Source organism: Pleurodeles waltl, chromosome 7 (genome assembly GCF_031143425.1).
Source record: "Pleurodeles waltl isolate 20211129_DDA chromosome 7, aPleWal1.hap1.20221129, whole genome shotgun sequence".
In the NCBI taxonomy this organism is placed as follows: domain Eukaryota; kingdom Metazoa; phylum Chordata; class Amphibia; order Caudata; family Salamandridae; genus Pleurodeles; species Pleurodeles waltl.
In genome coordinates, this window is record NC_090446.1 from 1,347,814,223 (window position 1) to 1,347,838,213 (window position 23,991).

General features: G+C 46.2%; 1 protein-coding gene across 1 annotated transcript in view; it reads right to left on the reverse strand.

The window, feature by feature from the left end:
- The window catches only part of PTPRH (protein tyrosine phosphatase receptor type H), a 634,102-nt gene that overhangs the window by 144,523 nt on the left and 465,588 nt on the right, over positions 1-23,991 (reverse strand). Inside the window, exon 13 of the mRNA XM_069200757.1 lies at positions 14,285-14,581. Within this exon, the coding sequence (XP_069056858.1) occupies positions 14,285-14,581 (297 nt within the window). The remainder of the gene's footprint in view (positions 1-14,284; positions 14,582-23,991) is intronic.

A 23,991-nucleotide genomic window follows, 5' to 3' on the forward strand; every position in this document is an offset into this window, starting at 1 on the left:
GTTGGGTCTGGTCAGATGGAAAGGGCTCTAGAAGCTCGTTGTAGCCCTTGTAGCTCAAATAGGTCAGCCAATTGACCCTATAAGTCACGTCTGGGCTCATGGGTTCAAAGCAAGCAGGTCCAATCGTCCTTCTTCAAACAGCAGGGCAGTCCTTCTACTGAGTCTACTCAGGTCCAGGTGTGTTCTAATTTGAGGATATGGGGATGCCCCTTTTATGCTAAGTATCAGCCTGTGGGTAGCGAACATCCCTTTGTCAAACTCAAACTGGTTCTGGTCAGGTCTTACCTTTCCCCTGGATTTGGCTTCATTATGACGAACAAAACAAAGCAATGACTAGCAAAACAAAGAGCAGACAGACTCAGGTGTGAACTGCATCTTTTAGTGACAGGGTAGGCATCTTCAGATGTCAGAAAGGGCTGGATACAGCCCACAGGATACCCTTTGAAGCGCAATCAGGGAAGATACACAGCTCCTCACCACCCTTCCTACCACATAGACCCTCACCTCACCTCTCCACACCCAAATACCTTGTTCCCTGTCAAGCAGGAATACACATCACACCACAGGAGAGCCAATAAAAGTCAGATGGCCCTGGATACCAGCAGAAAGGCACATTAGGCTTAGGCAGAAAAATGCCAACTTTCGAAAAGTGTCATTTTCAAGATAGCAATTCAAAATCCAACTTGACCATGAGGTTGGGTTTTAAATTCCTATTACAATGAGTCTTTGAATCATTTTTCTAGCTAGTCCCAAACTGTAGTTATGCATTGTAAGGTGTTTTTAATGTACGCCAGTGCTTTTCTATGGGTGTATTAGCCTTGCCACAGTGAAAAAATGGCTTTGGAGGTTTTTCACTACTGGGACATGTCAAACTTTAAATATGCATGTCCTGCTTTTTAAATACCATGCACCCTGCCCAACGAGTATTTAGGGCCTACTTTAAGGGTTACTTATATATACTAAAAAAGAAGGTTTAGGCCTCTCAAAAGTTTTATTTTGCCAGGTCAGATTAAACAGCATACACAGGTTGCAACAGAGGCCTGAGACATGTTTTATCTAGAGATTCCACATAGACCTCTAGCAAGTGTGGGGCCAAGATTGTCTTAAAGGCTTTGTAGAAATTGTCAGTAAAGCTATCCAGTCCTGGGGCTTTTGAACCGCTAAGGCCATCAATTGCCTGTAAAATTTCTTCACAGGTAATAGGAGCTGCAAGGAAATGCTGTTGCCCTGGCTCGAACCAGACTATGGCCACCTCAGCTAGGTACTCAACCAGTGGCTGTGCATTGTCGCTAACTCAAGACGAGTAAAGTTGCTTATAATAGGTTAAGAATTCCTCAACTATGGCCTCACCATCAACGATATCTGGGCCATCCGACCACTGCAGCTGGGTTATATAAGTGGAATGGTAGGGGGGCCTCAGCAGGTTGGCAAGTGTCCGGCCAAGCCTCTCGCCCTACTGTTGCACATTAGTGTATTTACCTAGATAATTTACCTTGCGAGATGCCACCTCTCCAAATTCTCTGAGCAGTTCAGTCCTAGAGGGTGAGAATATGGGAGTTACCACTGACGCGCCTAGAGTGTCAATGTCGCAGATTTCCCTCTCCACCCTGGTCAGATATTGACGTATACTGTGCAGCACTCCAGCATGCTTGGCTATACAAATACCCTCGATATGAGCCTTGAAAGCTTCCCAAAGTATAGACTGTGTCTGCAGGCAATAATCGCAAAATAGTCTAGTATTGCTTGACGGACCTTCACACGGAAAAGTCCATCTAGGAGTGCATTGGCAGGGAATCTCCAGGATCAAAAGAGAGGTGGATCACTGGGTATATTCAGTGTGGCCCTAACAGGGGTGTGATTCGATAATGTGTGAGGCAGATGCGCAATGTCAGTTAGCCACAGCAATATGTCACAAGACACATACCAGTGATCAGTGCATGTCCAGGTGTTATCTGGGTAGAATAGAATGTAAATTCTCTTTGGATGGATTCTGGGACCTCCATGTGTCCACTAATTGAAAGGTGTCAAGGAGATCGTTAACAGCATTGAGTGAATGTGGCTGGATGCTGACGCAACACCAGTAGAGTCCAGCAGTGGAATGCAAGCTATGTTAAAATCACCCCCTACAGCACATAATCAGCTGGATGGCCATGTAGTAGTATCATGAAAAAATTCAGGGGCGTCAACATTAGAAGTGTAAACACTAACTAGTACTGTTAATGTATCAGTAAACTTCTGCAACACAAGAATATAGCAACCTTCTGGGTCTGGTACACATTTATGTAAGGTGAATGGTAAATTTGTATGTATCAATATCCATATCCCCATGTGCATCCGTAGTTAAATAGGAAAAGTATTGGTTAGTACCCCAATAGCCGGCATAGGTGCAATTCTGCCTGGGGGACAGGTGGGTCTCTTGTAGAAAAGCCAGTTTAACATCGTGCCTGTTCAGGTATGCAAGGACCTGTTTCCCCCCTTCTCTGATTATTGAGGCCCTGGAAGTTCCAATTTAGGCATGAAAAAGTAAATGGGGATCCCTTAGTCATATACGGTGGTGTCATAGGGGGAATCCGAGAAGAAGGCTGTATGGCCAATGGCGGATACAGAAGTCATGTGACGTACGTCCACAGATGTGGCTAAAACAAATCAAACAAGCAATAAGCAATTCTACTCCCCCCACACCCATACCAGCTGAAACAAGGGCCAGCTAGTATGTCCAACCCAAAACAACATTCAAACATAAGATTCATGGTATACACCTAGGATGTGCGACAACGCCCAACAGGGGTCATTGCCCAAGCTGATATATCAGCTACAATAGTCTGGAACAGGGAAAGTGTCAGCGGTGGAATTAAAACAAAAGAAAAAGGGAGTCAAGACAATAATGTTGTCCAAAATCTGCAGGGCCAATAAGCAGGAGAAGACCACCATGTATCAAAAGCATTACAAGTGTCCATCATAATGTCGGTCGGGTCCAGTGAGAGATGTTCCACGGAATGACGATGAGGCCCCTATTCCACCATTGGAGACCCACTTCACACAGACATGTTCCCAATAAGGGAAAGATGAGATCTGGAAAGGTATGCAGTTAGGAGGTAGGAGGGGAGGAGGATCTGTCTGTACAATGCTGTTTTCACAACTCATTAGCTTCCGCCAGGGTGTCAAACACATGGAAATGGCTGCCCACCTCCACCCCTAGTCTCGCAGGGTACAACCCGGTTTGGGAAGGCTTTTTTCATGTCAGCAAACTTATGTTGGGCATCTTGGACTACCTGTGTAAAATCAGGGAAAGGGACAGAGTAGCGCCTTCCAATGGGCCCCTCTCTGGTGCCAAGCCCAAGGCTGTTGGCGTCCAGATAATTCAGAATCCTTGCTATGACAAGGCGAGGGGGCGCCTCTCGCCCACAAAGGTGACAGTAAACACTTCTCTGCCAAACAGTTCTAAGAGGAGCTTTTCAACGAAAAGATGTATGCGGCCAGTGTTCGTGGTCTCAGTCAGGCCAGCAATGCAGAGATTACTGTGGTGGGGCTGGGCCTCAAAGTCGTCGTTCTTCACTGCAGTTGTTTTAAGAAGTAGTTTCATTCTCTCTAGTGTCTTCAAAGTCCTTGCTTTGCTAACTTCAATGTTGGAGGCTCTGCGCTCAACTCTATTGATTCTAGTGTTGTGAATATCAAGGCGTTCACTGAGGTGATCGAAAAGAGTCGATAGGGTATCAAGACGTGTCTCAATGGCCTGGATGCCCGCCCTGAGTTCAGCCATAATAGTTGGTGTGCCACCTGCAGTGCCAAGCTCAGAGTCCATAGGGGGCCCCATCGCTCCAAGGGTAGAGGACCGCTGGCCAGTTCCACAGGCTGTATCGAATGTGAGTTGCTGTCATATGGGGTCACCATGACCCACTGTGCTGCAGTAATCATGCCTCACGGAGGTAATTTGCAGGGAAGATAGTATTAGCGCAATCAAGGTTCTCGCACGTCTTGGGTGGCAGCTATGGTGAGGAAATGACCAGAAAAGGACCGTGAGTCACAGATCACCACTGCATCTGAAGGGGAGACACAGCACTATCAGTCGACCATTACACTGTCAATGTGGAGCTTGCCAACCAATGATGTTAGTGGCTATAGAAAATAGCAGATCCTCAAGGGTTGAGATAGGTGGGCACCCCATCTTATCAGCAAGGCACTGGGTAGAAGTTACATTGGTGCGGGGCCCCTGTGGAGGCAATCAGTAGGTAGCAGACATTAGGCGCGATACTGCCCCAGCAGTGTAAAGGGGAGCACCACCATCAGTACATACAAGGCCCGGGCCTGTGCAGCACTCACCACACCACCAGTAGTCAGCCCAGTGGCAGGGCTCGGCAGTCGCCTCAGGGCCAATCGTGCAGAGGCCTCCGTAGGAAGGCGGTCCGGGGGCAGGGCCGCTCCAGTGGTCCAATACAGGTTGCTGGCGGGCCCCAAATGGAACAGGGAAGCAACAACAGGCTGCGCACACACCGCGACCCGCCCTCAGGCTCACTCGCATGCCCTGTCCGTGCGGGGCCTCCGAGGGCTGCATCAGACCACAGTGTCTGCTGTGAGGAGTCCACTGGTCCTGCCCAGCGCCAATCATGCAGCATGGCCACATCTAGGCGCAGTCTGCAGTGGCGAGGGTCTCCACAGTGTCGTGAAACATCAGTTGTCTCATATAGTGGTCGAGGGAGATGGGTACAGGGCGACGGGTCCCAGAGCTTCAACACCGCACAGCCATCTTGGTTGGCAGCTTGGCCACGCCCCCCTTAACAGTAACATTTTTAAATGTATTATACAAATATTCTCTACTGTAATTCTCTCTGCACAACTAATATTATAGCACAATATTCCCATCCTATTACAACCAATAAGTGGCACTACTATTTCATTCATACCAAATATACATCACTTTAAAAAAACTCCTCTTTCATTCATTCATTTATGTATTCCTCTGTGTAGTTACATTTTTACTTTGCTAAAAACTCTTGCACCGTTTGGTGAAGCCGCACAAAATCTTTCAAAAGAAGAGTTTATCCACATTAGCTTCTTCCTGGAATGTTTCAGAGTGATCCGCCAAGCAAGAGCCAAGAGACCCAAAACACAATTTTCCCCTGCAATTTCCATAGGGAATTTCAGACAATGCTACAGCCAAAACAGCTGAACAAAATAACACAAAATTTGGCAGAAAGCTAGACCTTTAGCCAGACAGTGTGCTTTTTGTGACTGGGTATAAGTCCATTTAGTAGTTTTGAAAATATTAAGATTCAAATTTGACAGCTATATTGACAGTTGGGCTAAAAAAAGAAAAAATCACGTCTTCTGATTGACTGAGGGGCTTTTTTGGAGCAAACCCTCAGTTTGGCAGGCTGCAACATGAACAGATATGCTGAGGTAGCCATTACAGGACTTGGTCCCCTGTCCTGAAGTTGTTTAAAAAATAGCATATGAGGGGCCGGGTTAAGGGTACCCTGACCCCCGGGCCCTTTTTTTGGGTGGGGGACCCTAGAGGGACCCTCCGGACCAAACAGTAACAAAAAATATTTAAAAAAATGAAGCGAGGTTTCGCCACGATCCCACTGAACTCCTGTGGGCCCTGTAAAATGAATTACAAAATAAAGTTGCGTTTGTGTCCAGGGAGGGTTAGCCGCCCGTGGGTGTTGCGTCTGTGGCCAGACCTTGCACCCCACCTAATGCTGCATGTGGTCTAAGGATTTGCACAGCGAGGAGTGGCTGTCCCCCAGAACCTGAGTATAGTAATAAGATCTTACTTTACTCTAAAAAAAAAAAAACTACCAATTCACTGACAATGCAATACCAAAGGTTAAAGTGACATTATAGTTAGGTATCAGTCTGCTCCCGCTTAGTGGTTAACCAGCACGACGATACTGAATCAGCGGTGCCTTGGTTCTCACTCTCCCTTAAGGCTAATACATACAAGTGCAAAGAACTAGAGAGGAAATGGCAATGAAGTTTTCTGGAGGAAGACAAACATAGTTAAAAAACCGCACTCAAACATTATCGAAAAAAGCGAAAGCATTGCGTTTTTCGAAAAAAATCAACAAAGCTAGCAAAGCACCTGGGACAATTTTTAAGATTATCAGCACTTTACTAAAGCATCAGGCTCAATCGCAAGCTGTCCTGGCCTCTCAGGAGTTTGTAGATGACTTACCTATTATTTTTCCATGAAAAGGTTTTAACATCTCCTCAAAATTTCCTAACTCCATGGACTCAGGTGTGGCTCCGGCGAGACCTACCGCCAACCTGCCTTACAGCCCAATGTCCTCTATTTTTTTTTAAATGCTTGCTTTAGAGGACTCAGAGAGACTGATCCAAAAAGCCCACTGCGGCTCTCCCTTAAACCTCTGCCCACCCCACATTCTCAAAAGGGCATCTCAGTCTTTGAACTTACCCATCAATGCTCTTTTTAATCTCTCTCTATTCCGGATCAGTGCCTCCGAGCTGGAAACAGGCGCTGGTACTCCCTCTTGGAAAAAAAAACAACCTTGACCCCCTTTGCTCTGTCAGCTATAGACCCATCTCACTTCTCCTGGCCTACGGAAAAATGCTGGAATCATCAGTTAACTACCAGGTTACGAAATTCATTGAAGCAAACAACGTTTTACACCCCTAACAATCCGGATTCACATCCGGTTACTGTACAGAGACAGCCCTACTAGAAGTGACTGAGTTTACCAAAACCCACCTTGACTTGGGTATAAACAACACTGTAATTTTGTTAGACTACTGGTGGCCTTCAACACGGTGCCTCATTCCATTCTCCTGCAAAGACTAGAAAAAGCTAGTATAGTTGGCACCATGTGGAAAAGGATTAACACCTTTCTCTTAAACCATAAGCAAGCAGTTTTCATTCCTCCCATCACATCTGAATTTCGGGAGGTCAAATGTGGGGTCCCACAGAGCTAGGCCTGAGCCCGTCTCTTTAAGATCTATACGGCCCCTCTTGCCGCTACTGCGCTAGAGTGGGGTTTTAATGTGTTGTCCTACGCTGATGACACCCAACTGATGTTTGCCTTTAAACATTTTGATGGTTCGGTGACTGCTAATTTTCAGGGCTGTCTATCAGCAGTCGCCAACTGGTTGAATGATAGCTGCCTTTGCTTAAAATCTTTGCTTACACCACAGCCAACAATTTAGGGGTCAAGCTTGGCAATGCCCTTTCTTTCAGACTGTTTGACAATGCTACTGCTGGTGCCTGTTTTTCCCTTCTGAAAAACTTTAAGGAAAACTCTTAAATTTCTGCCAGACTATACTAGAAAAACCATCATTCAATGCCCTAATAACCTGGAGTCTTCACTATGCTTACGTGCTGGTCCTGGGCTCCCCTTAATCACTGTTAAACAGACTCCATCGTCTTCACAATGCAGCAGCCAGACTTGCGCTGGACATTCCCAAGAGGCAATCCATCTGGTCTGGCTTAAAAAGCTTACATTCGCTTCCCATTATGCAAAGAATAGAATTCAAAAGCTTGACACTGACGTTTCGGGCAGTCAATCAGAAAGGGCCTGTGACAGAATGAAACAATATCTCCCCCACAGAGTCCTATGATCAGCTAATAGCAACCTGCTCTGCATCCCCAAAATAGGAAGCTCTAGAGCAGGTGGATGTTCCTTTGCCTTTTTGGCCCCTAAACTTTGATATTTTCTACCGGACCATTTTAGAGGAGTAACTTCCGAGAATCAATTCAAGAGCCTTTTAAAAACTCTTCACAGGAATCTAATTTTACTCCATTTAATCTCTTCAGAAAAATTTAACTTACGGGTTGTTTTCATCTATGACTGCTTTCATATTGTGTTTGCTTTTTACCTAGCACCGGGACGCTCCTTACTGGAGCAGCTGTTTGTGCTTTATAAATTCCATTAATTAATTAATTAATTCATGATAATAATAACTTACTTTATTTTAAAAGAACATGAGAAATTCACTGAAATAAACAAAGGTTCGAGTGAAGTTATAGTTAGGTGAAAATGTAGTTACAATAAAACATTTTAAACTCAAAAACACTGAAATTCTCCAGTTCTAGGTTACTGAGCTAACTAAAACCTGTACCCCCACCACGCTCTGCGTATGACCTCAAAGAATGCATCACTCATGACATGTTCAATGACATCATTGATGAGGGGGACATATGCCCATATGAAGTATAGAGACAGTTGTGCCTCGCTCCTTCCTCTTTGGCACCTTTATTTTGGGTTTCTCTGACTGGAAACCCAACTATCCATAAGACATCCCCTCCTCCTGAACACTGAGTGACAAATACTTCAGTCTGACCAGTTATAGACTAAAACAAAATGTCAGGAACTGCTTAAAACCAGTTTCAGAGATGTCTCTGGAATTGACATTATCATCTGCAAGACTAGCGTAAATACTGGGTAGAAACTCAGGTCAGTGTGCAAGTATTCTTATGGATCAGTGTGTAGTATTTCACTTAGTATGCTTTAAAGAACTGACATTTGTCCTCTTTTGAAGAGTCAGTAGAATTTTAATGGTTTACAACTGCAATTGTGGTTGCAAACCAATGATACAGATCATTGTGGTTGGTAAGGTGCCCCTTCCTAACGGATTCAACTTAGTCACAAAATCCCTTTGAAATTACTTAGGAGATGCTCCTTCAATTGCCATAACATACCCAACACTAGTGTACTCCGAGAACTCATATTAGAATTAGTTGTATGGGAGGGCTCCTTGATGATATGGATTTTAACATTTTGTTTAAACGACGAACAAATCGGCAAAACCATGAACTCAATCCACTCAGGCTACCCAACAGACCCTTGCCCCCACCACATTTTCAACAAGGCCAGCCAAATCATCGCTCCCCAGCTCCGTGCCGTCATCAACAGTTCCTTCGACAACACAACCTTCCCAGACGTTTGGAAGCACGCCGAAGTCAACGCTCTTCTCAAAAAACCCAAAGCAGACCCGGAAGACCTCACAAACTACCGTCCCATTTCTCTTCTCCCCTTCCCCGCAAAGGTCGCTGAGAAGATAGTAAACGCACAACTGTCTCGCTTTTTAGAAGAAAACAACATACTCAACGCCTCCTAGTCTGGATTCCGCAAGAACCACAGCACTGAGACCGCCCTCATCGCCTGCACAGGCGACATCAGGACCAGAGTGGACCAGACCGTCACCCTCATCCTCCTAGACCTCTCTGCAGCTTTTGACACTGTATGCCACCAAGCCCTCCGCGCACACCTTTTTGACGCTGGAATTTGCCACAAGGCTCTGGACTGGCTCACCTCCTTCCTCTCCGAAAGAACCCAAAGAGCTCGCTTCCCTCCTTTCTGGTCTACAGCCACCAAGATCATCTGTGGGGTCGCCCAAAGATCCTCCCTCAGCCCCACCCTCTTCAACATCTACATGGCTTCTCTCACCAACATCCTCCGCCCCCACGGCATCACCATCATCTCATATGCCGACGACACCCAGCTCATCATCTTCCTCACCAGGAACCCAGCCACCGCCTAAATTAACCTGCACGCCGGACTCCTCGACATCGCCAAATGGATGACACCAAGCCACCTCAAATTAAACTCAAACAAAACAGAGATCATCATCTTTGGCCCCAACAAAACGACTCCTGGTGGCCCACCACCCTCGGACCACCACCGACACCCACCACCCACGCATGCAACCTTGGCATCGTTCTAGACTCATCGCTCTCCAAGACCCAGTATATCAACGCCATATCATCCTCCTGCTTCAACACCCTTTGCATGCTACGCAAGACTTTCAAATGGATTCCTTTAGAAACACAAAGAACAGTCACCCACGCCCTCATTAGCAGCAGACTGGACTATGGCAACGCCCTCTACGCAGGGACCACAGCCAAGCTTCAAAGAAAACTCCAGCGAATCCAGAACGCAGCCACACGTCTCATCCTCAACCTCCCTCTCCACGAACACATATCCACCCACCTCAGATCCCTACACTGGCTCCCCATCAACAAAAGGATAATTTTCAAAGTCCTCGACAGCACTGGACCGGCCTGCCTCAACGAACGAGTAAACTTCCACATACCAACTCGACAGCTCCGCACCACCAACCTCACCCTCGCTACAGTCCCCCGCATCCAACGCACCACCTTTGGCGGCAGATCCTTCTCCCACCTCGCCGCCAAGACCTGGAACTCCCTCCCCACCAACCTACGCAAGACCCAGGACCTCCTAACCTTCAGAAAGCACCTTAAAACATGGCTTTTTGAGCAGTAACCGGCAACCCCGGCCCCCTTCCAGCGCCTTGAGACCCTACCGGGTGAGTAGTGCCCTTAAGAAATTAATCGATTGATTCATTGATTTTGTTTGATTCACTTCTGGATGTTACCTTGTGGAAAAGTCGTCAGATGCTACAATAACAGGAGCTAGTTCAACAACTTGAGAGGTCTTTTGGGATGATTGATCTATAATGGTACAAGTATGGTCAGGCAACTGGGTTTATAGATTTCTTAGCCTTGTAACTCCATTACTCTAGATTACATTTCTTGCTGGTAGAAGGCTGTGCACCCAAATGTGTACTACAAATCCACCCCATATTTGTCTATTGCCATTCACCCCTAGGGCCAGATGTAGCAAAATGTTAATTTGCGACTCGCAATTTGCAACTTGCAAATTGGTATGCAGTACGGTGTCTCAGACATCGACTGCGACTCGCTATGGGGTCGCAATGACCCACCTCATTAATATTCATGAGGTGGGTCGCTAATTGCGTCCCCATAGCGAGTCTAGGCACTCACAAACATGGAGGCCTGCTGTAGTCAGCAGACCTCCATGTTCGTGACTGCTTTAAATAAAGCAGTTTATTTTTTTAAGTGTAGCCCGTTTTCCTTAAAGGAAAACGAGCTGCACTTAAAAAAAAAACGAAACCTTTAGTTTCGTTTTTTTTTCAGGGCAGGTAGTGGTCCCTTGTACCACTACCTACCCTGAAAACATATTTGTGGGTCCATTCACAAAGTGGAAGGGGTCCCATTGGGACCCCTTCCAATTTGCGAGTGGGTTACCATCCACTTGAAGTGGATGGTAACTGCGACACCATTTGCGACCGCATATGCGGTCGCAAATGGTATTGCATACCACTCAGAATCGCAAATAGGAAGGGAACACCCCTTCCTATTTGCGATTCTGAAATGCATATTGCGAGTCGGTACCGACTCGCAATATGCATTTCTGCATTGGGAAACGCGAATAGCGAGTCGCAAACGGCAATTTTTGCTGTTTGCGACTCGCTATTTGTTTCTTGCATCTGGCCCTTAGTTCTATCTGATCAGTGCTATGCACTATAACTCTTGTCCTCGCCATCCACTGCTAATTACTCGCATATTAGATCACTCATGGCATGTTCTATGACATCATTGATGAAAACATAGCAACATCAGAAAAGACACTGATAAACATTGCATGGTGGGAGCACAAGTTACACTTAATTTAGGGCACAAGTTACAGTTAGTTGAGAATATCAACATATTATAAGGCTTAAACGTCAACAGGAAACTATATGTTAAGAATATATATTTTACTCTGATAGCCCAGAAGAAACAAAGTGGTCGCAAATATCCATCTAAATGTGAGTTTTCTTGATTCATCTGTTGCACTGCAATTGGAATTGGCTGGTACAGGTGAACGCCACGCTCCTGCTGCACCAAACATCTAGTTCCCACACCAAACATCTAGTTCCCCAGTGGAAGTCACAACTGGGGGAACTACAGGGGTTCTGATGAAGCCTCAGCAGGGTCTGCTGTCTGAAACGCTTGACATGACATCCCACTTCCACTGGACTAATAGGTAGCAGTAACAGTCGGCTTCTTCTTTATGATGAGGCAATTATCACTCTGCTTTCCTGCATAAGTCCACCATGTGAGGTGTGGCTGACCCAGTCACCGAAAACTGACAGTAGCACCCATACACAGGGACAACATTTCTTGCATTTCAGAGCCATTGATTTTTTGATTTAGAACTTTGTTTCACTATAACAAATATTATGCCGAGATGAGGCAAAAAAACATGTTGCCTTCGGAGCATACTTCCCCTTCAGCGCATCCACCGCGAATGCATGGAAGACACTGAAATCCCTACCAGGTAAACATCTATCTTGTAATATGTTAGGTGGCCCTCCGTTGACATGGTAGGCTGTGAGGCTGCCCACTGATGTCTAAATGGCCTCTTTTGTTTCTTTTCACAAAGTAACTAGTCAAAGAGGTAAAACTGTGCAGAAAGGTTCAGTGGTGAATCCACCACTGATACCTTCTGGCTATGATACCTGCATCTTCTATTATAGTGTTCGCAAAGAAAATCCATAGACTTCACTGTTAAAGACTTTCATCACTATGTAAAACTACTACTATATCTGGTAATGATTTATTGTAAGACACCATTGGCTCAATGTTTCTTACGAGAGATGTTCCAATAAACTGGATAGCAGGGCATAGAATAGGACCTTACCCAAACGTGATACTATACAATATTTATCAAATACCTGAGATGAGAAACTAAGACTAACATTCAGGACCAAACTGGTCCCACTGGGTGTTTTCCCAGTTGGCTGGCAGGGTGGGCGCTGGTTTCACTGCTGGTGGGGGCAAAGCAACGCCCTCACCAAACAAATGGTGTTAAAGAATGCCAGTTAGACAATGCTTCCTTCAAAACCTTTCATTTTTGCAGCCCGTTGATTCTTTTGCTTACGCATGGTTGTCACAAGCAAAGCTAACCTCACGGATTTGTACATAAGAAAGGAGGGGGACGTCTATATAACCTTCTAGAACCTAGGCTTCAACTCAGCGATTTGGGCAGAAGGTTGCAAGTGTTCTGCTGTTACTTGCCTCAGAGAGTACAGTACATATATGATAAAGACTATCACAAATTTTAAAGTGTATTTCTCTATAATATGAACATTGCAACACATTTCAGTTCAAGATACAAAATGATAGCATTGCGTTGAGTGACAATTGTTAGCCGTGATTCTAATCATGAACTTAGAAGCATTCATGCTTCCACCTCCAGCGCACAGATGACGAGGCTGTTAGTGAACCAAGAGGTAGGTCAAATGTCTTTTGCTCCCCATTTGTGGCCAACGGTGTTTCTATAGATGGAGTAACATTACAGAATTTTGTTTTTGTGTAGCGCACACCCTGAACTGATGTATTTCAAAGTGATCTCATGTGATAAAGGAAAAAGAGGTGTGAAAAAAGTAACTGCCTATGATCAGATGGGCTATGCATGTTTCACAAGGATTGGTGGTGGTAGCGTTTAGGGAGGGTAATTCTTTTATGCAAAAGCTAAAATGAAAACTAAGCACCCTGCCTTGTTCAGTGCATTGAGACAAGTTGCTCCACATAGCTTAAAGTCTTTATTCGTCGTGATATATACTTGAATTAATTCATCCACCCTCTCCTCACTCATTTAAACATTCGTCCGCTCTTTGAACCATGCAGCCATATCACCTATTTCCTTCCATCATTTGATTATTTTTTTTATATTCTATTTATTTACATTTAGGTTTTATAATTAGATTAGTGTTCTAAAATTAACCATCTTTGCTTATTATTCCAAAATGTTCATGGAGGGAAAAACCCCTTCCAAGGCCCCACTGCGGTTGTCAGGCTTGCTTGCTGCACTCGCTAGGAGCACTAGGAGGGTTGGTCTAACCAAATTTGGCAGGGCTGCTTTTAGTCCAGCTTGTTAACACTGTTATTTATATTCCTCCACCACACTTTAAGGTGGTATTTCTTGTAAGTCAGGCACCTGATGGGACATTCTTATTTATTGTGTGTATAATAAGTGTGTTACATCTGATTTTAGGGGTCGACCAAGGTACCTAGTATAGTGTAGGAGGCTTTTGTATGCCTAGCTTCCATCTCAAACCAAGTACTCAGTATCATGGCCGAAAAGAGACATTTGATATTTGTTGGTGGCCCCCACAACATCAGGGTCTGTGAAGGAGTCTGATGCACTGATTGGGCAGAAGGCTGAAAGAACTGATCCCTTTACAGAGTGCACTACAGTGCAAAATTCTCTACCTAAAGACAATTCTGTTCGCACGACAAAGGTTTTTGGAAGAGATCGCAATGCTGGATCCACCCCACCCACTTCCAATTAATCCTCCTCCTCAGGGAAAGCTCACCACCTCCAGATAATAATGCCAGAGGCCAAGGACCTGAGAAACACTGTGCTATAACAAAACAGCTGTGAAATAACATTTACAATGTAGTATTACAATTCAGACCATTCATTCTTGCCAAAACAGGTAGCCATGACATAGCACTTACTTGTTGTCGCGTTAGCACCAGTGATAGTTATCCTGTTGCTCTTGACGCCATTGAGTGTGACACTGGAAATGCTGAGTTCATAGGGTACTCCTGGAGCAAGGTTTCCTATGGTCCCTGTTTGCACATCTCCTCCAGAGGGGTTAGAAAACATTGAGCTATTTTGTATGATGCCCGAGAGGCTCACCATCACTTGATAACTGTAGTTAGCCCGGTTGGAGTCATTGGGTACAGTCCACTGCAGTGTCAGGGAGGTCTCATTTTTAATGGCTACATTAAAGTTGATGACAGGCGAGGGCACTAAAACACAATAATAGGAATAGGAGTAGCAGTGAGTGAAGGAGGTCATATATATAAAAAAATCAGAGGACATGTTTCTGAACAAAACTTTTGAACATTTTTAATTTTAAATCCCGATCTTTCAAATTTGGAACATCTGCAAAGAATAAGCACGTGTAGTTCCCCTTTCCTCTCTACTGCTGAGTATGGTTTCACAGCTGTAATACAACCTTGAACTTTTTTTTTTAACACAAACTTTATTGCGTTTTACATTTTTCAATTACAACAGGATGTGCTGCTAGTGATTAAATACAGATGGTAATAATGTCACAAAACATGACTCGAGCTAATCAGTCACATAGTACAATATATACCATATTGTCCTGAATAGATAAAAACATTACATATGCAAACACAACAGTAAACCCGCTAACACCCCCTCCCTCATAACAACAGCCTAACATATATGTGTGTCCTTTGTAGGGACCTGTGGAGTTCTACCGCATAACGAGTATAGTAATTATAGGGAGCCGGAATGGTATGTTAAACGATCTATTCTGTGTAGAATAAACTAATTACGAAGCAGTCTGAAAATGCTACATAGGGCCTCAGTACTAGTGCCGGCCCCTCACCCAGAAGGTGGAACATTGCAGGCTCCATGGTGGGGCACTGGTCTAGATCTGTCAATGGGATAACCTTGTGTTGTCCTATTGTGTACTATCACCTTCACTGTCCTGTATGTTAAGTTTTTAGCGGATAATGTCACAGTCTAGAGCTATCGGTCATTTACAGTATCCCTTGTATTCTTTGCAGCGGATTGGAGCGCTCTCCGCTAGTCCCCATTTTGCCGCCTCCTCTCTCCACTGATGTATCAAAGGGAGACAAGAGGATTTCCAGTGGCTTGTCAATAAACGTTTGGCCAGTATTAGTTACATGTCCACTAAGGGGGAGGATACCTTAGCTGATTTGGGCCTGGGATACAAGCCCAATATCACTGTTCTAATGAGCAACAGTGATCCCTCCCTGTCAGTCCTAACAATGCTGATCCCACCTCGGCCCAGTAAGTCGCTAGGAGAGGGCATGACCACAACATGTGAACTAGGTCTGCACTCGGTACATCACACTTTGGGCAGGACACTGAGGAAGATTAAATTCAATCTAGGCGGCATGTGGTAAGCTCTGAGGAATACAGAAAATTGAATTAATTTAAAACGTGTATTCCGTGAGATTTGTTTCGGGCATTGTGAGAGGAAGGACCATTCTACCCCTGTGAATTCCCTATTAATGTCGATCTCACATCTATGCTTGAGGGAGTTTAGTGGGATTCCCAAGTGTGCTCTAAGTTCTTTATATAACCATTTCATCAGGTGTCTTCCGTGTCCCATAGTGTGTAGTGCCTGTAGTAGTTCATGCATTGTAGGTGAGTTTCCGTCTGGAGCCCAATAGTGGCGCACATAACCAATTATACTAGCATGTGTTAAGAAGAGAGTGTCTGGCAGACCATGTGTCTGTTCAAACTCTAGGCAGGGCATTAATACACTGCCTGTGAACAGAGAGCCCACCGTCAATTCTATCCCTTGATTCCAAGGACGCAGCATCCTAGTTGTGAGAGTTCCTAAAGAAACAGGGAGACCACACAGCGATATGTTTGGAGCATATGGGGTGGGTGAGTGCATGTATTTCATTGCGAGCTTCCACGATAAGAGGGCTATTTTTAACATCAGCGGAACACCTGGAGGTGGATTGGGGTCACTTGCATCCATTGAAGTTACTGAAAAAAGTCAGTCCAGCCCTCGCCAACATGTATAATAATCATCAGAAAGAAGAAATATTGGTTTACTTGACCATGCTATCAAGAGCTGAGAAAGAAGTAATGACATTTGCTTCACTATCAATAAATGAAGACACAAAGGGCTGAAAGGGGTGAGGTTAAAATGAGATTGCTTTATTATAGACCACATAACTACATCTAGATGGAGCACAATGCAGCAGCAACAACAGCAAAAACACACAGACAACACCCTGAACATCAGAAGTGAGAGCAGAGAATCACATCAAGAGCACACCCTGACCACCAGCAATGGGAGGAAAGAGCTACAGTACACCCACTTACCTGATCAGTGTCTTCTTCCTTCGGGGTCTGTGTTAGGGCTTTCTTTAAATGGAGCTCTTGCTCTCTTCTACGCTCCTGCAGTGATATCCTTCTCTTCTCATGGTGTAAAGCAGTATCTCGGTGTCCTGTGGATCATCATTACCCAACTTAAGAGCATTCCCTAGAAGACCCAATGCCCTTTGGCTCCAACCCCTGAGGAGATTTATATTTAATGGAAGCTCGTTGACATGTGCCTCCTCAGCCACATCAACGATCCTTGTCAGGGGTCCAACTACGTCAAGCAAAAGGTCCTGGCAAGCCTTAAGCGATCTCCCTATCCCCTTCCTAGGATCTCTACCTAGCTTAAAAAGGAAGGTGGTCAGTTCCGGTTCTAGGTTTGGGGTAAGACACACTTCCTCAAGTATTACTAGTCTTGAGCATTCAGCTTTCAGAATACTTCAGGCTTCCTTCTCAAGTGGATTCCTGATCCATCGTTTGATGAATTTGCCCATATTGTCCAGGGGCCACCACTCTGCACTCCTGGGATGCCTAACGGATCTTTAAACTTTTTCCTTGGAGGCAGAAGGGGTGTCATCCTCAGTAAAGAGGTTGTTCATATCACAGTCCCCCTGTTTAAGGTCTAAAACACACTCATTTAGGGGTAATTTGCTCTGTTGTTCCTCCTCCATATCCTGACTGCCGCTAAGGGTACCTGATTCAGTTGTGCCGCATTGGACACCTTTACATTTTGTGCCGCATAGACACCAATCCACATCGAGTTGCATAAACCTCCCTTTCCTTTTGAGGTGCTTGGATCTCTCATCTTTTAAGGGGTATAGACCTTCTCTCAATATATTTTGTTTTCCTTCTTTATCTCTGTAATCGGAGTCTCCCCTGAGATGTACCCGCCTTCAAAATCATTATCAGATCCCACAGATCTTTTGTTAACTATCACCTGCTAGTGAGTCTCACATAAGCAGGTACGCATCTCTTGTTGTATGAGCTTTTTAATTAGCTCCTCATTAATCCTCACCAAAAGTATTTCAGTGGTCCCTGTCTCCCGATCTGACAACTTTGGGAAAAGAAGTATTCTTTCAAATAGTTACAAAATGCCCTGTTTGTAATGGTAAAAAAGCTAGAAACTTGTTTATTTCCAATTAAAAATTGTTGGGAAGGTAAACATTTGTTGTCAAATAATACACATCACCCCCAGTATGATGAGCAATAATTCCTCACGGTAAACAGTATATCACAGAGTCACTGTAACTGTCAACTGTCACAGTGACGTTACAGTGTCTCTGAATGGACGCTTAACGCGTTGAAAAACAACGGGAAAAGCCCAAGCAAACATGGTGGCATGTAATATGCTAGGCAGGCCAAGCATTTGCCCATTTCTTTTCAAGGTAAGTAGTAGTGATCACAAGGCAATAATTTCCATAAATTGGAAATCAGAAAAATCAAAACTAGTGTCAATTCTAATAAAAAAAAAAAACTAAATAAGGACCAAATAGTACTTATCTGAGCAAGGAGCAGCATTTAAAAGAGGCAGATTGTTAGGTGCACGGACTTATTGTATGATATGTATGTTCTGTTCTAGAATGTAAAAGGTTGCTGCGTGGAGTGTCATTAAAGGAATAATGCATAATAGTAGCCTCCTGGCTTGTAATGAAATTACACTTACCATCCTTACGCAGTAAGAACAGGAATCTGTGTACTAAACCAGGGCCGGACTGGGAAGCCAAAGCACCCCTGGTAAATTTGATCAAGCCAGCCCTCATACGGTGCATAGTACGCGAGCTCAGCAAGTGGGCCTGACCGCTACAAGGGGGGTTGGGGAGGTTCTCCCACCAAGATAATCTGGGATAAAAAGGCAACAATGGTGCTTGCTACATCACAATTTTCACTTTATACTCAATTGTATTAGCTTTCAAAGCATAGTAATTGGTGGCCTTACAGTGCACCAGGATACAACAATCTTTTGGGGGGTTCTTCATGGATTCTCCCACTATCACCCTCCAATAGTGCTTCTCATATCTTCATAGTTCCTCTCTCACATATATTTCATTTGTTTAATAGCACCTCGCATACCAGGTTAGGGTGTTGGAGCACCTTTCATCACACAGAGACAATAAATCACACGTGTAAATCAAAGAATAGAAAATGTTACAAAAGACAGAGGGGACTACAAGGTGTAGGATTCACATGTCATCCATACTGGTAGCTATGTTTTTAAGAGCGATTGGTTTGGAGAAGCACAAACTCAAGATTCGGAATGTAACACAGTGGTTAGGGTTGGCTTTACAAATAAGACTTTGGCCCTCATTATGACATTGGCGGTAAATCCCACTTACCGCCATGCTGACTGCTGCCAACATACCACCGCCGCCGCCGCAGATATCTGTTCACCATATAAAGACACACACACAACAATCCATCACTATTCAGCCACGGACACAAGTCCGCCACACCAATGGTCAGTGATAAACTGGGGGTATCCAAACCCACACCGTTACGCCAACAGAACAACATCCATCCCATTATGACCCACGAATCACCACGGCAGACATTCAACCGGGGTAAACCATTGACGGTACATACTGCTGCGCTCAAACATTACATTGGTCAATTTAAATAACAAACACCTGACACCCATACACACACCACACCCACACCACTATAAAACACACATCCACATTACCCACAACCCTTTACGACTACAAATAATTGCCACCAAAGAGAGACAGCAAGACCACTCACACAACCAGAGCCACATACCATTCACACCTATACACCACTCACACACCCCACATCACACACCCAACCACATTACCCTACACACACTCACCTACACACCTTACACAACAAGCATGGCACCACAAAGACAACCCTGATTCTTAGACGAGGAGCTAAGGGTCATGGTGGAGGAAATCATCAGGGTAGAGCCTCAGCTATTTGGAGCTCAGGTGCAGCAGATATCTATAGCTAGGAAGACGGAGCTATGCTGGAGAATCGTGGACAAGAACTAGAGATGACATCAGGAAGAAGTGGAACGACCTACAGGGGAAGGTATGTTCCATTGCAGCAAGACACCAGCTCGCTGTACAGGGGACTGGTGGTGGACCCCCACCTCCTCCCCAACAACTAACAACATGGGAGGAGCAAGTCTTGGCAATCATGCATCCTGAGGGCCTGGCTGGAGTAGGAGGAGGAATGGACTCTGGTAAGTCAACTCTATACTACTACTAGACCCCTATCTGCATGCCATCACATACCCTCACCCTCACTCCCATCACTCCACCACCTCCCACACACCCCACCACCACTTCCCACTCATTCCAATGCCAAGCCCTGCATGCACTACCAATGCATGGACATCACTCACAGCCCTGCATGGACACCTATCACCAAAGCATGCGCACTAGAGAGAATCAGCTAGCCCACCATATAGCAACTTACACAATTGAAGCTGCCAGGGCAAATACAACCAAATAGGGCAACCCACCGATGCACAATATGTCACACACAGAAACAATAACACTTCATTTTACATCCCCACAGGTATCCCAGCCAATGTCCCCGGAGAAAAGGTGCCAGCACTATCCAGTCCCCCAACTGAAGAGGACCACAGGGATGACAGCAACTCTGGTCGCCTGGCTCTGGATGATCAACCTGGCCCATCAGGGACCTCTGGACAGTCGGTTACCCAGGCCCAGTCACACACCACCAAAGAGCCTCCCCCATCTGGAAACACCAACACAGCACCCACCCAGCGTACCCACACCTATGTCCCGACACATCAATCAGCAGTGTGTCCACCTCTACAGGGACCCCAGGGCACACCTCATACCCAAGACAATCATGGACCTGTGGTCAGTGGCAGTGAGCACACGGTTCAGGGGACAGAGGCACAGGCCAACAGGGAAACTGGGAGGAGTGCTGTGCGCCAGGGGGAGGACAGGCTCAGAGAACCGACTCTCCAGGAGGCACTCACCGAGATCCAGGGAGCATATCAACATTCCCAGGACACGCTGGGCCAGATCCTGGACAACATGCAGGAGAACAAGCGGCTGCAGGAGGGACAGTACCAGGGGATCAGGGAGGAGTTGCAGGCCATCAACACCACCCTGGTCTCCATTGCAGGGGTGCTGGCAGACATCGCCAACATTATGAGGAAGGCAGTCTCACAACAGCGGGCTCTTGCTACTAGCCAGACATCTGAACTGCCTTCCACCTCCATTGCCGCTTGTGGACAGGAGGCCCCGCCACAGAACTCACAGGCCACCAGCACCCCTCCCCCTGCAAAAAGAGAACCAACCCGTAAATGTTCCCTGTGATCCAGGCAGAAGCCAGAGACTATTGCCAAGACCACCACCAGGAAATGAGACTCTCCTGATTGTCACCCTTGTGTCCCACTCAGTCACCCTGTCCACCTTGAACTGCCATTGCTCCCCCTCCTACGCCCTCTTGGACAATGCACCTGTGCTACAAATAGATTGGAACAATACCCTGTGCTTTCCGCCATCATCACCCCATCCCCTTGCACTTGCCCCTCTTCTTCTTAGCACTTCAATAAACACCCTTGGAAAAAAAAACAAGTATGGAGTATGTTACATTTTTAAAGAATGTATTCGCTTAATCAGGTTCAAACATTGCAATTCATCTGTACAGTAATTGTGCACATAGGAAAGACCTGTATTTGGCTGCAGTGATCACACCAGGAGCAATAGTGGGGCACCAACATCTGTAAAATGAATTGCCAAAGGGTACAATAAGTGGCCATAGAAGTGGGAAATAACAGCATGCCAGTGCCAAAGATATACAACATATTGACAATGAAATGTGAAATAACACTGTCTTACCTGTGTGTCATTGGAAGTATTGTTGTATCACTGCTGTTCTGTTGTCCTCATCCTCATCCTCTGCCTCCTCATCCTCACTGTCACTGTTCACAGGGTCCACTGCTGCCACATGGCCATCTCCAGCCTCCTCCTCCTGCAGAAAAGGCACATGGCGTCTCAAGGCAAGGTTGTGCAGCATGCAGTATGCCACGATTATCTGCAAACCTTCTTGGGTGAGTAGGACAGGGATCCACCTGTTAGATGGAGGCACCTGAACCTGGCCTTCAGGAGGCCAAAGGTTCTTTCGATTATCCTTCTTCGCCCATGTGCCTCATTGTAACGTTCTTCTGCACTTGTCCTGGAATTCCTCACAGGGGTCAGTAGCCATGATAGGTTGGGGTACCCAGAGTCCCCTGCAAATATCGAGGGACAACATTTAGCCACACACTATCCCATATGGCCCACACCATACCCATACACCAACACCTACTGGGTGGGAACCAGGGCTCACCTATTAGCCACACCCTGTGTCTCTGTAGTTGGGCCATCACATTTGGGATGCTGCTATTCCTCGGGATAAAGGCATCATGCACAGACCCAGGAGACTTAGCATTGACATGGGAGATGTACTGGCCTGCCAAGCACATCATCTGTACATTAATGGAGTGGAAACTCTTACGATTTCTGAACACCTGTTCATTGTGACGGGGGGGACAAATGCAATATGAGTTCCATCAACCGCCCCAATTATGTTGGGGATATGTCCTATTGCATAGAAGTCAGCCTTCACTGTGGCCAAATCCTCCACCTGGGGAAAAACAATGTAGCTGCACATGTGTTTAATCAGGGCAGACAACACTCTTGCAAGTACTATTGAGAACAATTGCTGTGACATTCCTGCTGCCAAGCCCACTGTCACTTGGAAAGAACCAGTTGCCAGGAAATGGAGCACTGATAGAACTTGCACAAGAGGGGAGATCCCAGTGGGGTGGCGGATAGCAGATATCAGGTCAGGTTCCAATTGGGCACACAGCTCTGTGATTGTGTCCCTGTCAAGTCAACAGGTGAGGATGATGTGCCTGTCCTCCAGTGTTGCCAAGTCCACCAGGGGTCTGAACACGGGGGTATGCCTCCATCTCCTATTCATCCACAGCATAGCAATCTAAGGGACAAAGGAGTGAGGAGCCGGTCACAAACTGAACATTGGAGCCACAACAGTACAATGCATGATGTCAATTTGTAATGGGTAAGTGGGATTTGTCCTGTATGTCGAAATTTTAACTGTGACACAGTTATTATCCGGGGCCTGTGCCCCCCCCCCCCCCCGAAATGGCATCCGCCTGTCCTGTGTGGAGGGACAGGTGGAAGTGAGGTAATTCCATTGTGCGCCGTTACGGGAGGCAGTCGGGAACCGCCATGCAACTCCTCATTGGTTAACACTGGGCCCTATGGGGTACAGTGGCCAATGGTGATCTACGCCGGCGGTGACGGTATGCACCACCGCGGACGTGATTGCCATTTTCTATCTGATCATTCACTTGCTACCTAACATTAAATAGGAGAGGACCTAAACTGCATGTGCTGCTGTGACCTGTGTCTGGAACCTACCATGGCCCGTGGGACTGGGGAAAGACCCCTGCCTTCACCTCGGCGGAGTTGGAGCAACTGGTGGATGGGGTCCTACCCCAGTACGGACTGCTGTATGGGCCTCCAGACCAACAGGTGAGTACACTGTGAACACAATGCATGTGGCATGAATGCATGGAGTGGTGTGTGTAAAGGCCTCATGTAAGGTGGGTGGGTGGATGTCCTCTGGGCGGCATATTAGTTGTGTGCTGGGCCATGTGTGTGCAAATGGTGATGTGAAGGGGTATGGTGGGCCCTAAGTGTGACAGGCAGGACTGTCTGACTGATACTATTTTTCTATGTGTATTACCTCTGCAGGTCAGCGCCCATCAAAAGAAGGGTATATGGTATGCCATCGCCAAGGACGTGCGTACCCTGGGGGTCTACGGCAGGCAGAGCACCCACTGCCGGAAACGGTGGGAGGACCTGAAACGCTGGGCACAGAAGACGGCGGAGGCCCAGCTGGGGATGGCCTCCCAACGAGGAAGGGGTGCCCGTTGAACCCTCACCCCCCTGATGGCCCGCATACTGGCGGTGGCCAATCCTGAGCTGGATGGGCACTTGAGGGCATCACAGCAGCCACCAGGCGGTGAGTACAGTGCCCATCATTACAACGTACGCATGGTAGGGTGGTATCCGGGTGGGGGATGTGTGTCAGTGGGTGCCCCTAGCCCAGACCTAGCAGAGCATGGGGAAGACATGCAGCTTGGGCTCCATGGTGGCGTGGTTGTTCCCTGTGTCTCCAAAGGGGAGTCCTTTCACTTCTGTGCAACGTTTCCGCCAGGGTTTTGATGTCGTTGGTACCGCTCCGGAAAAGGTGGCCGATTGCAGGGTCTTAATACGGTGGGTGGGACATTGGCTTCCGCCTGGCTGTA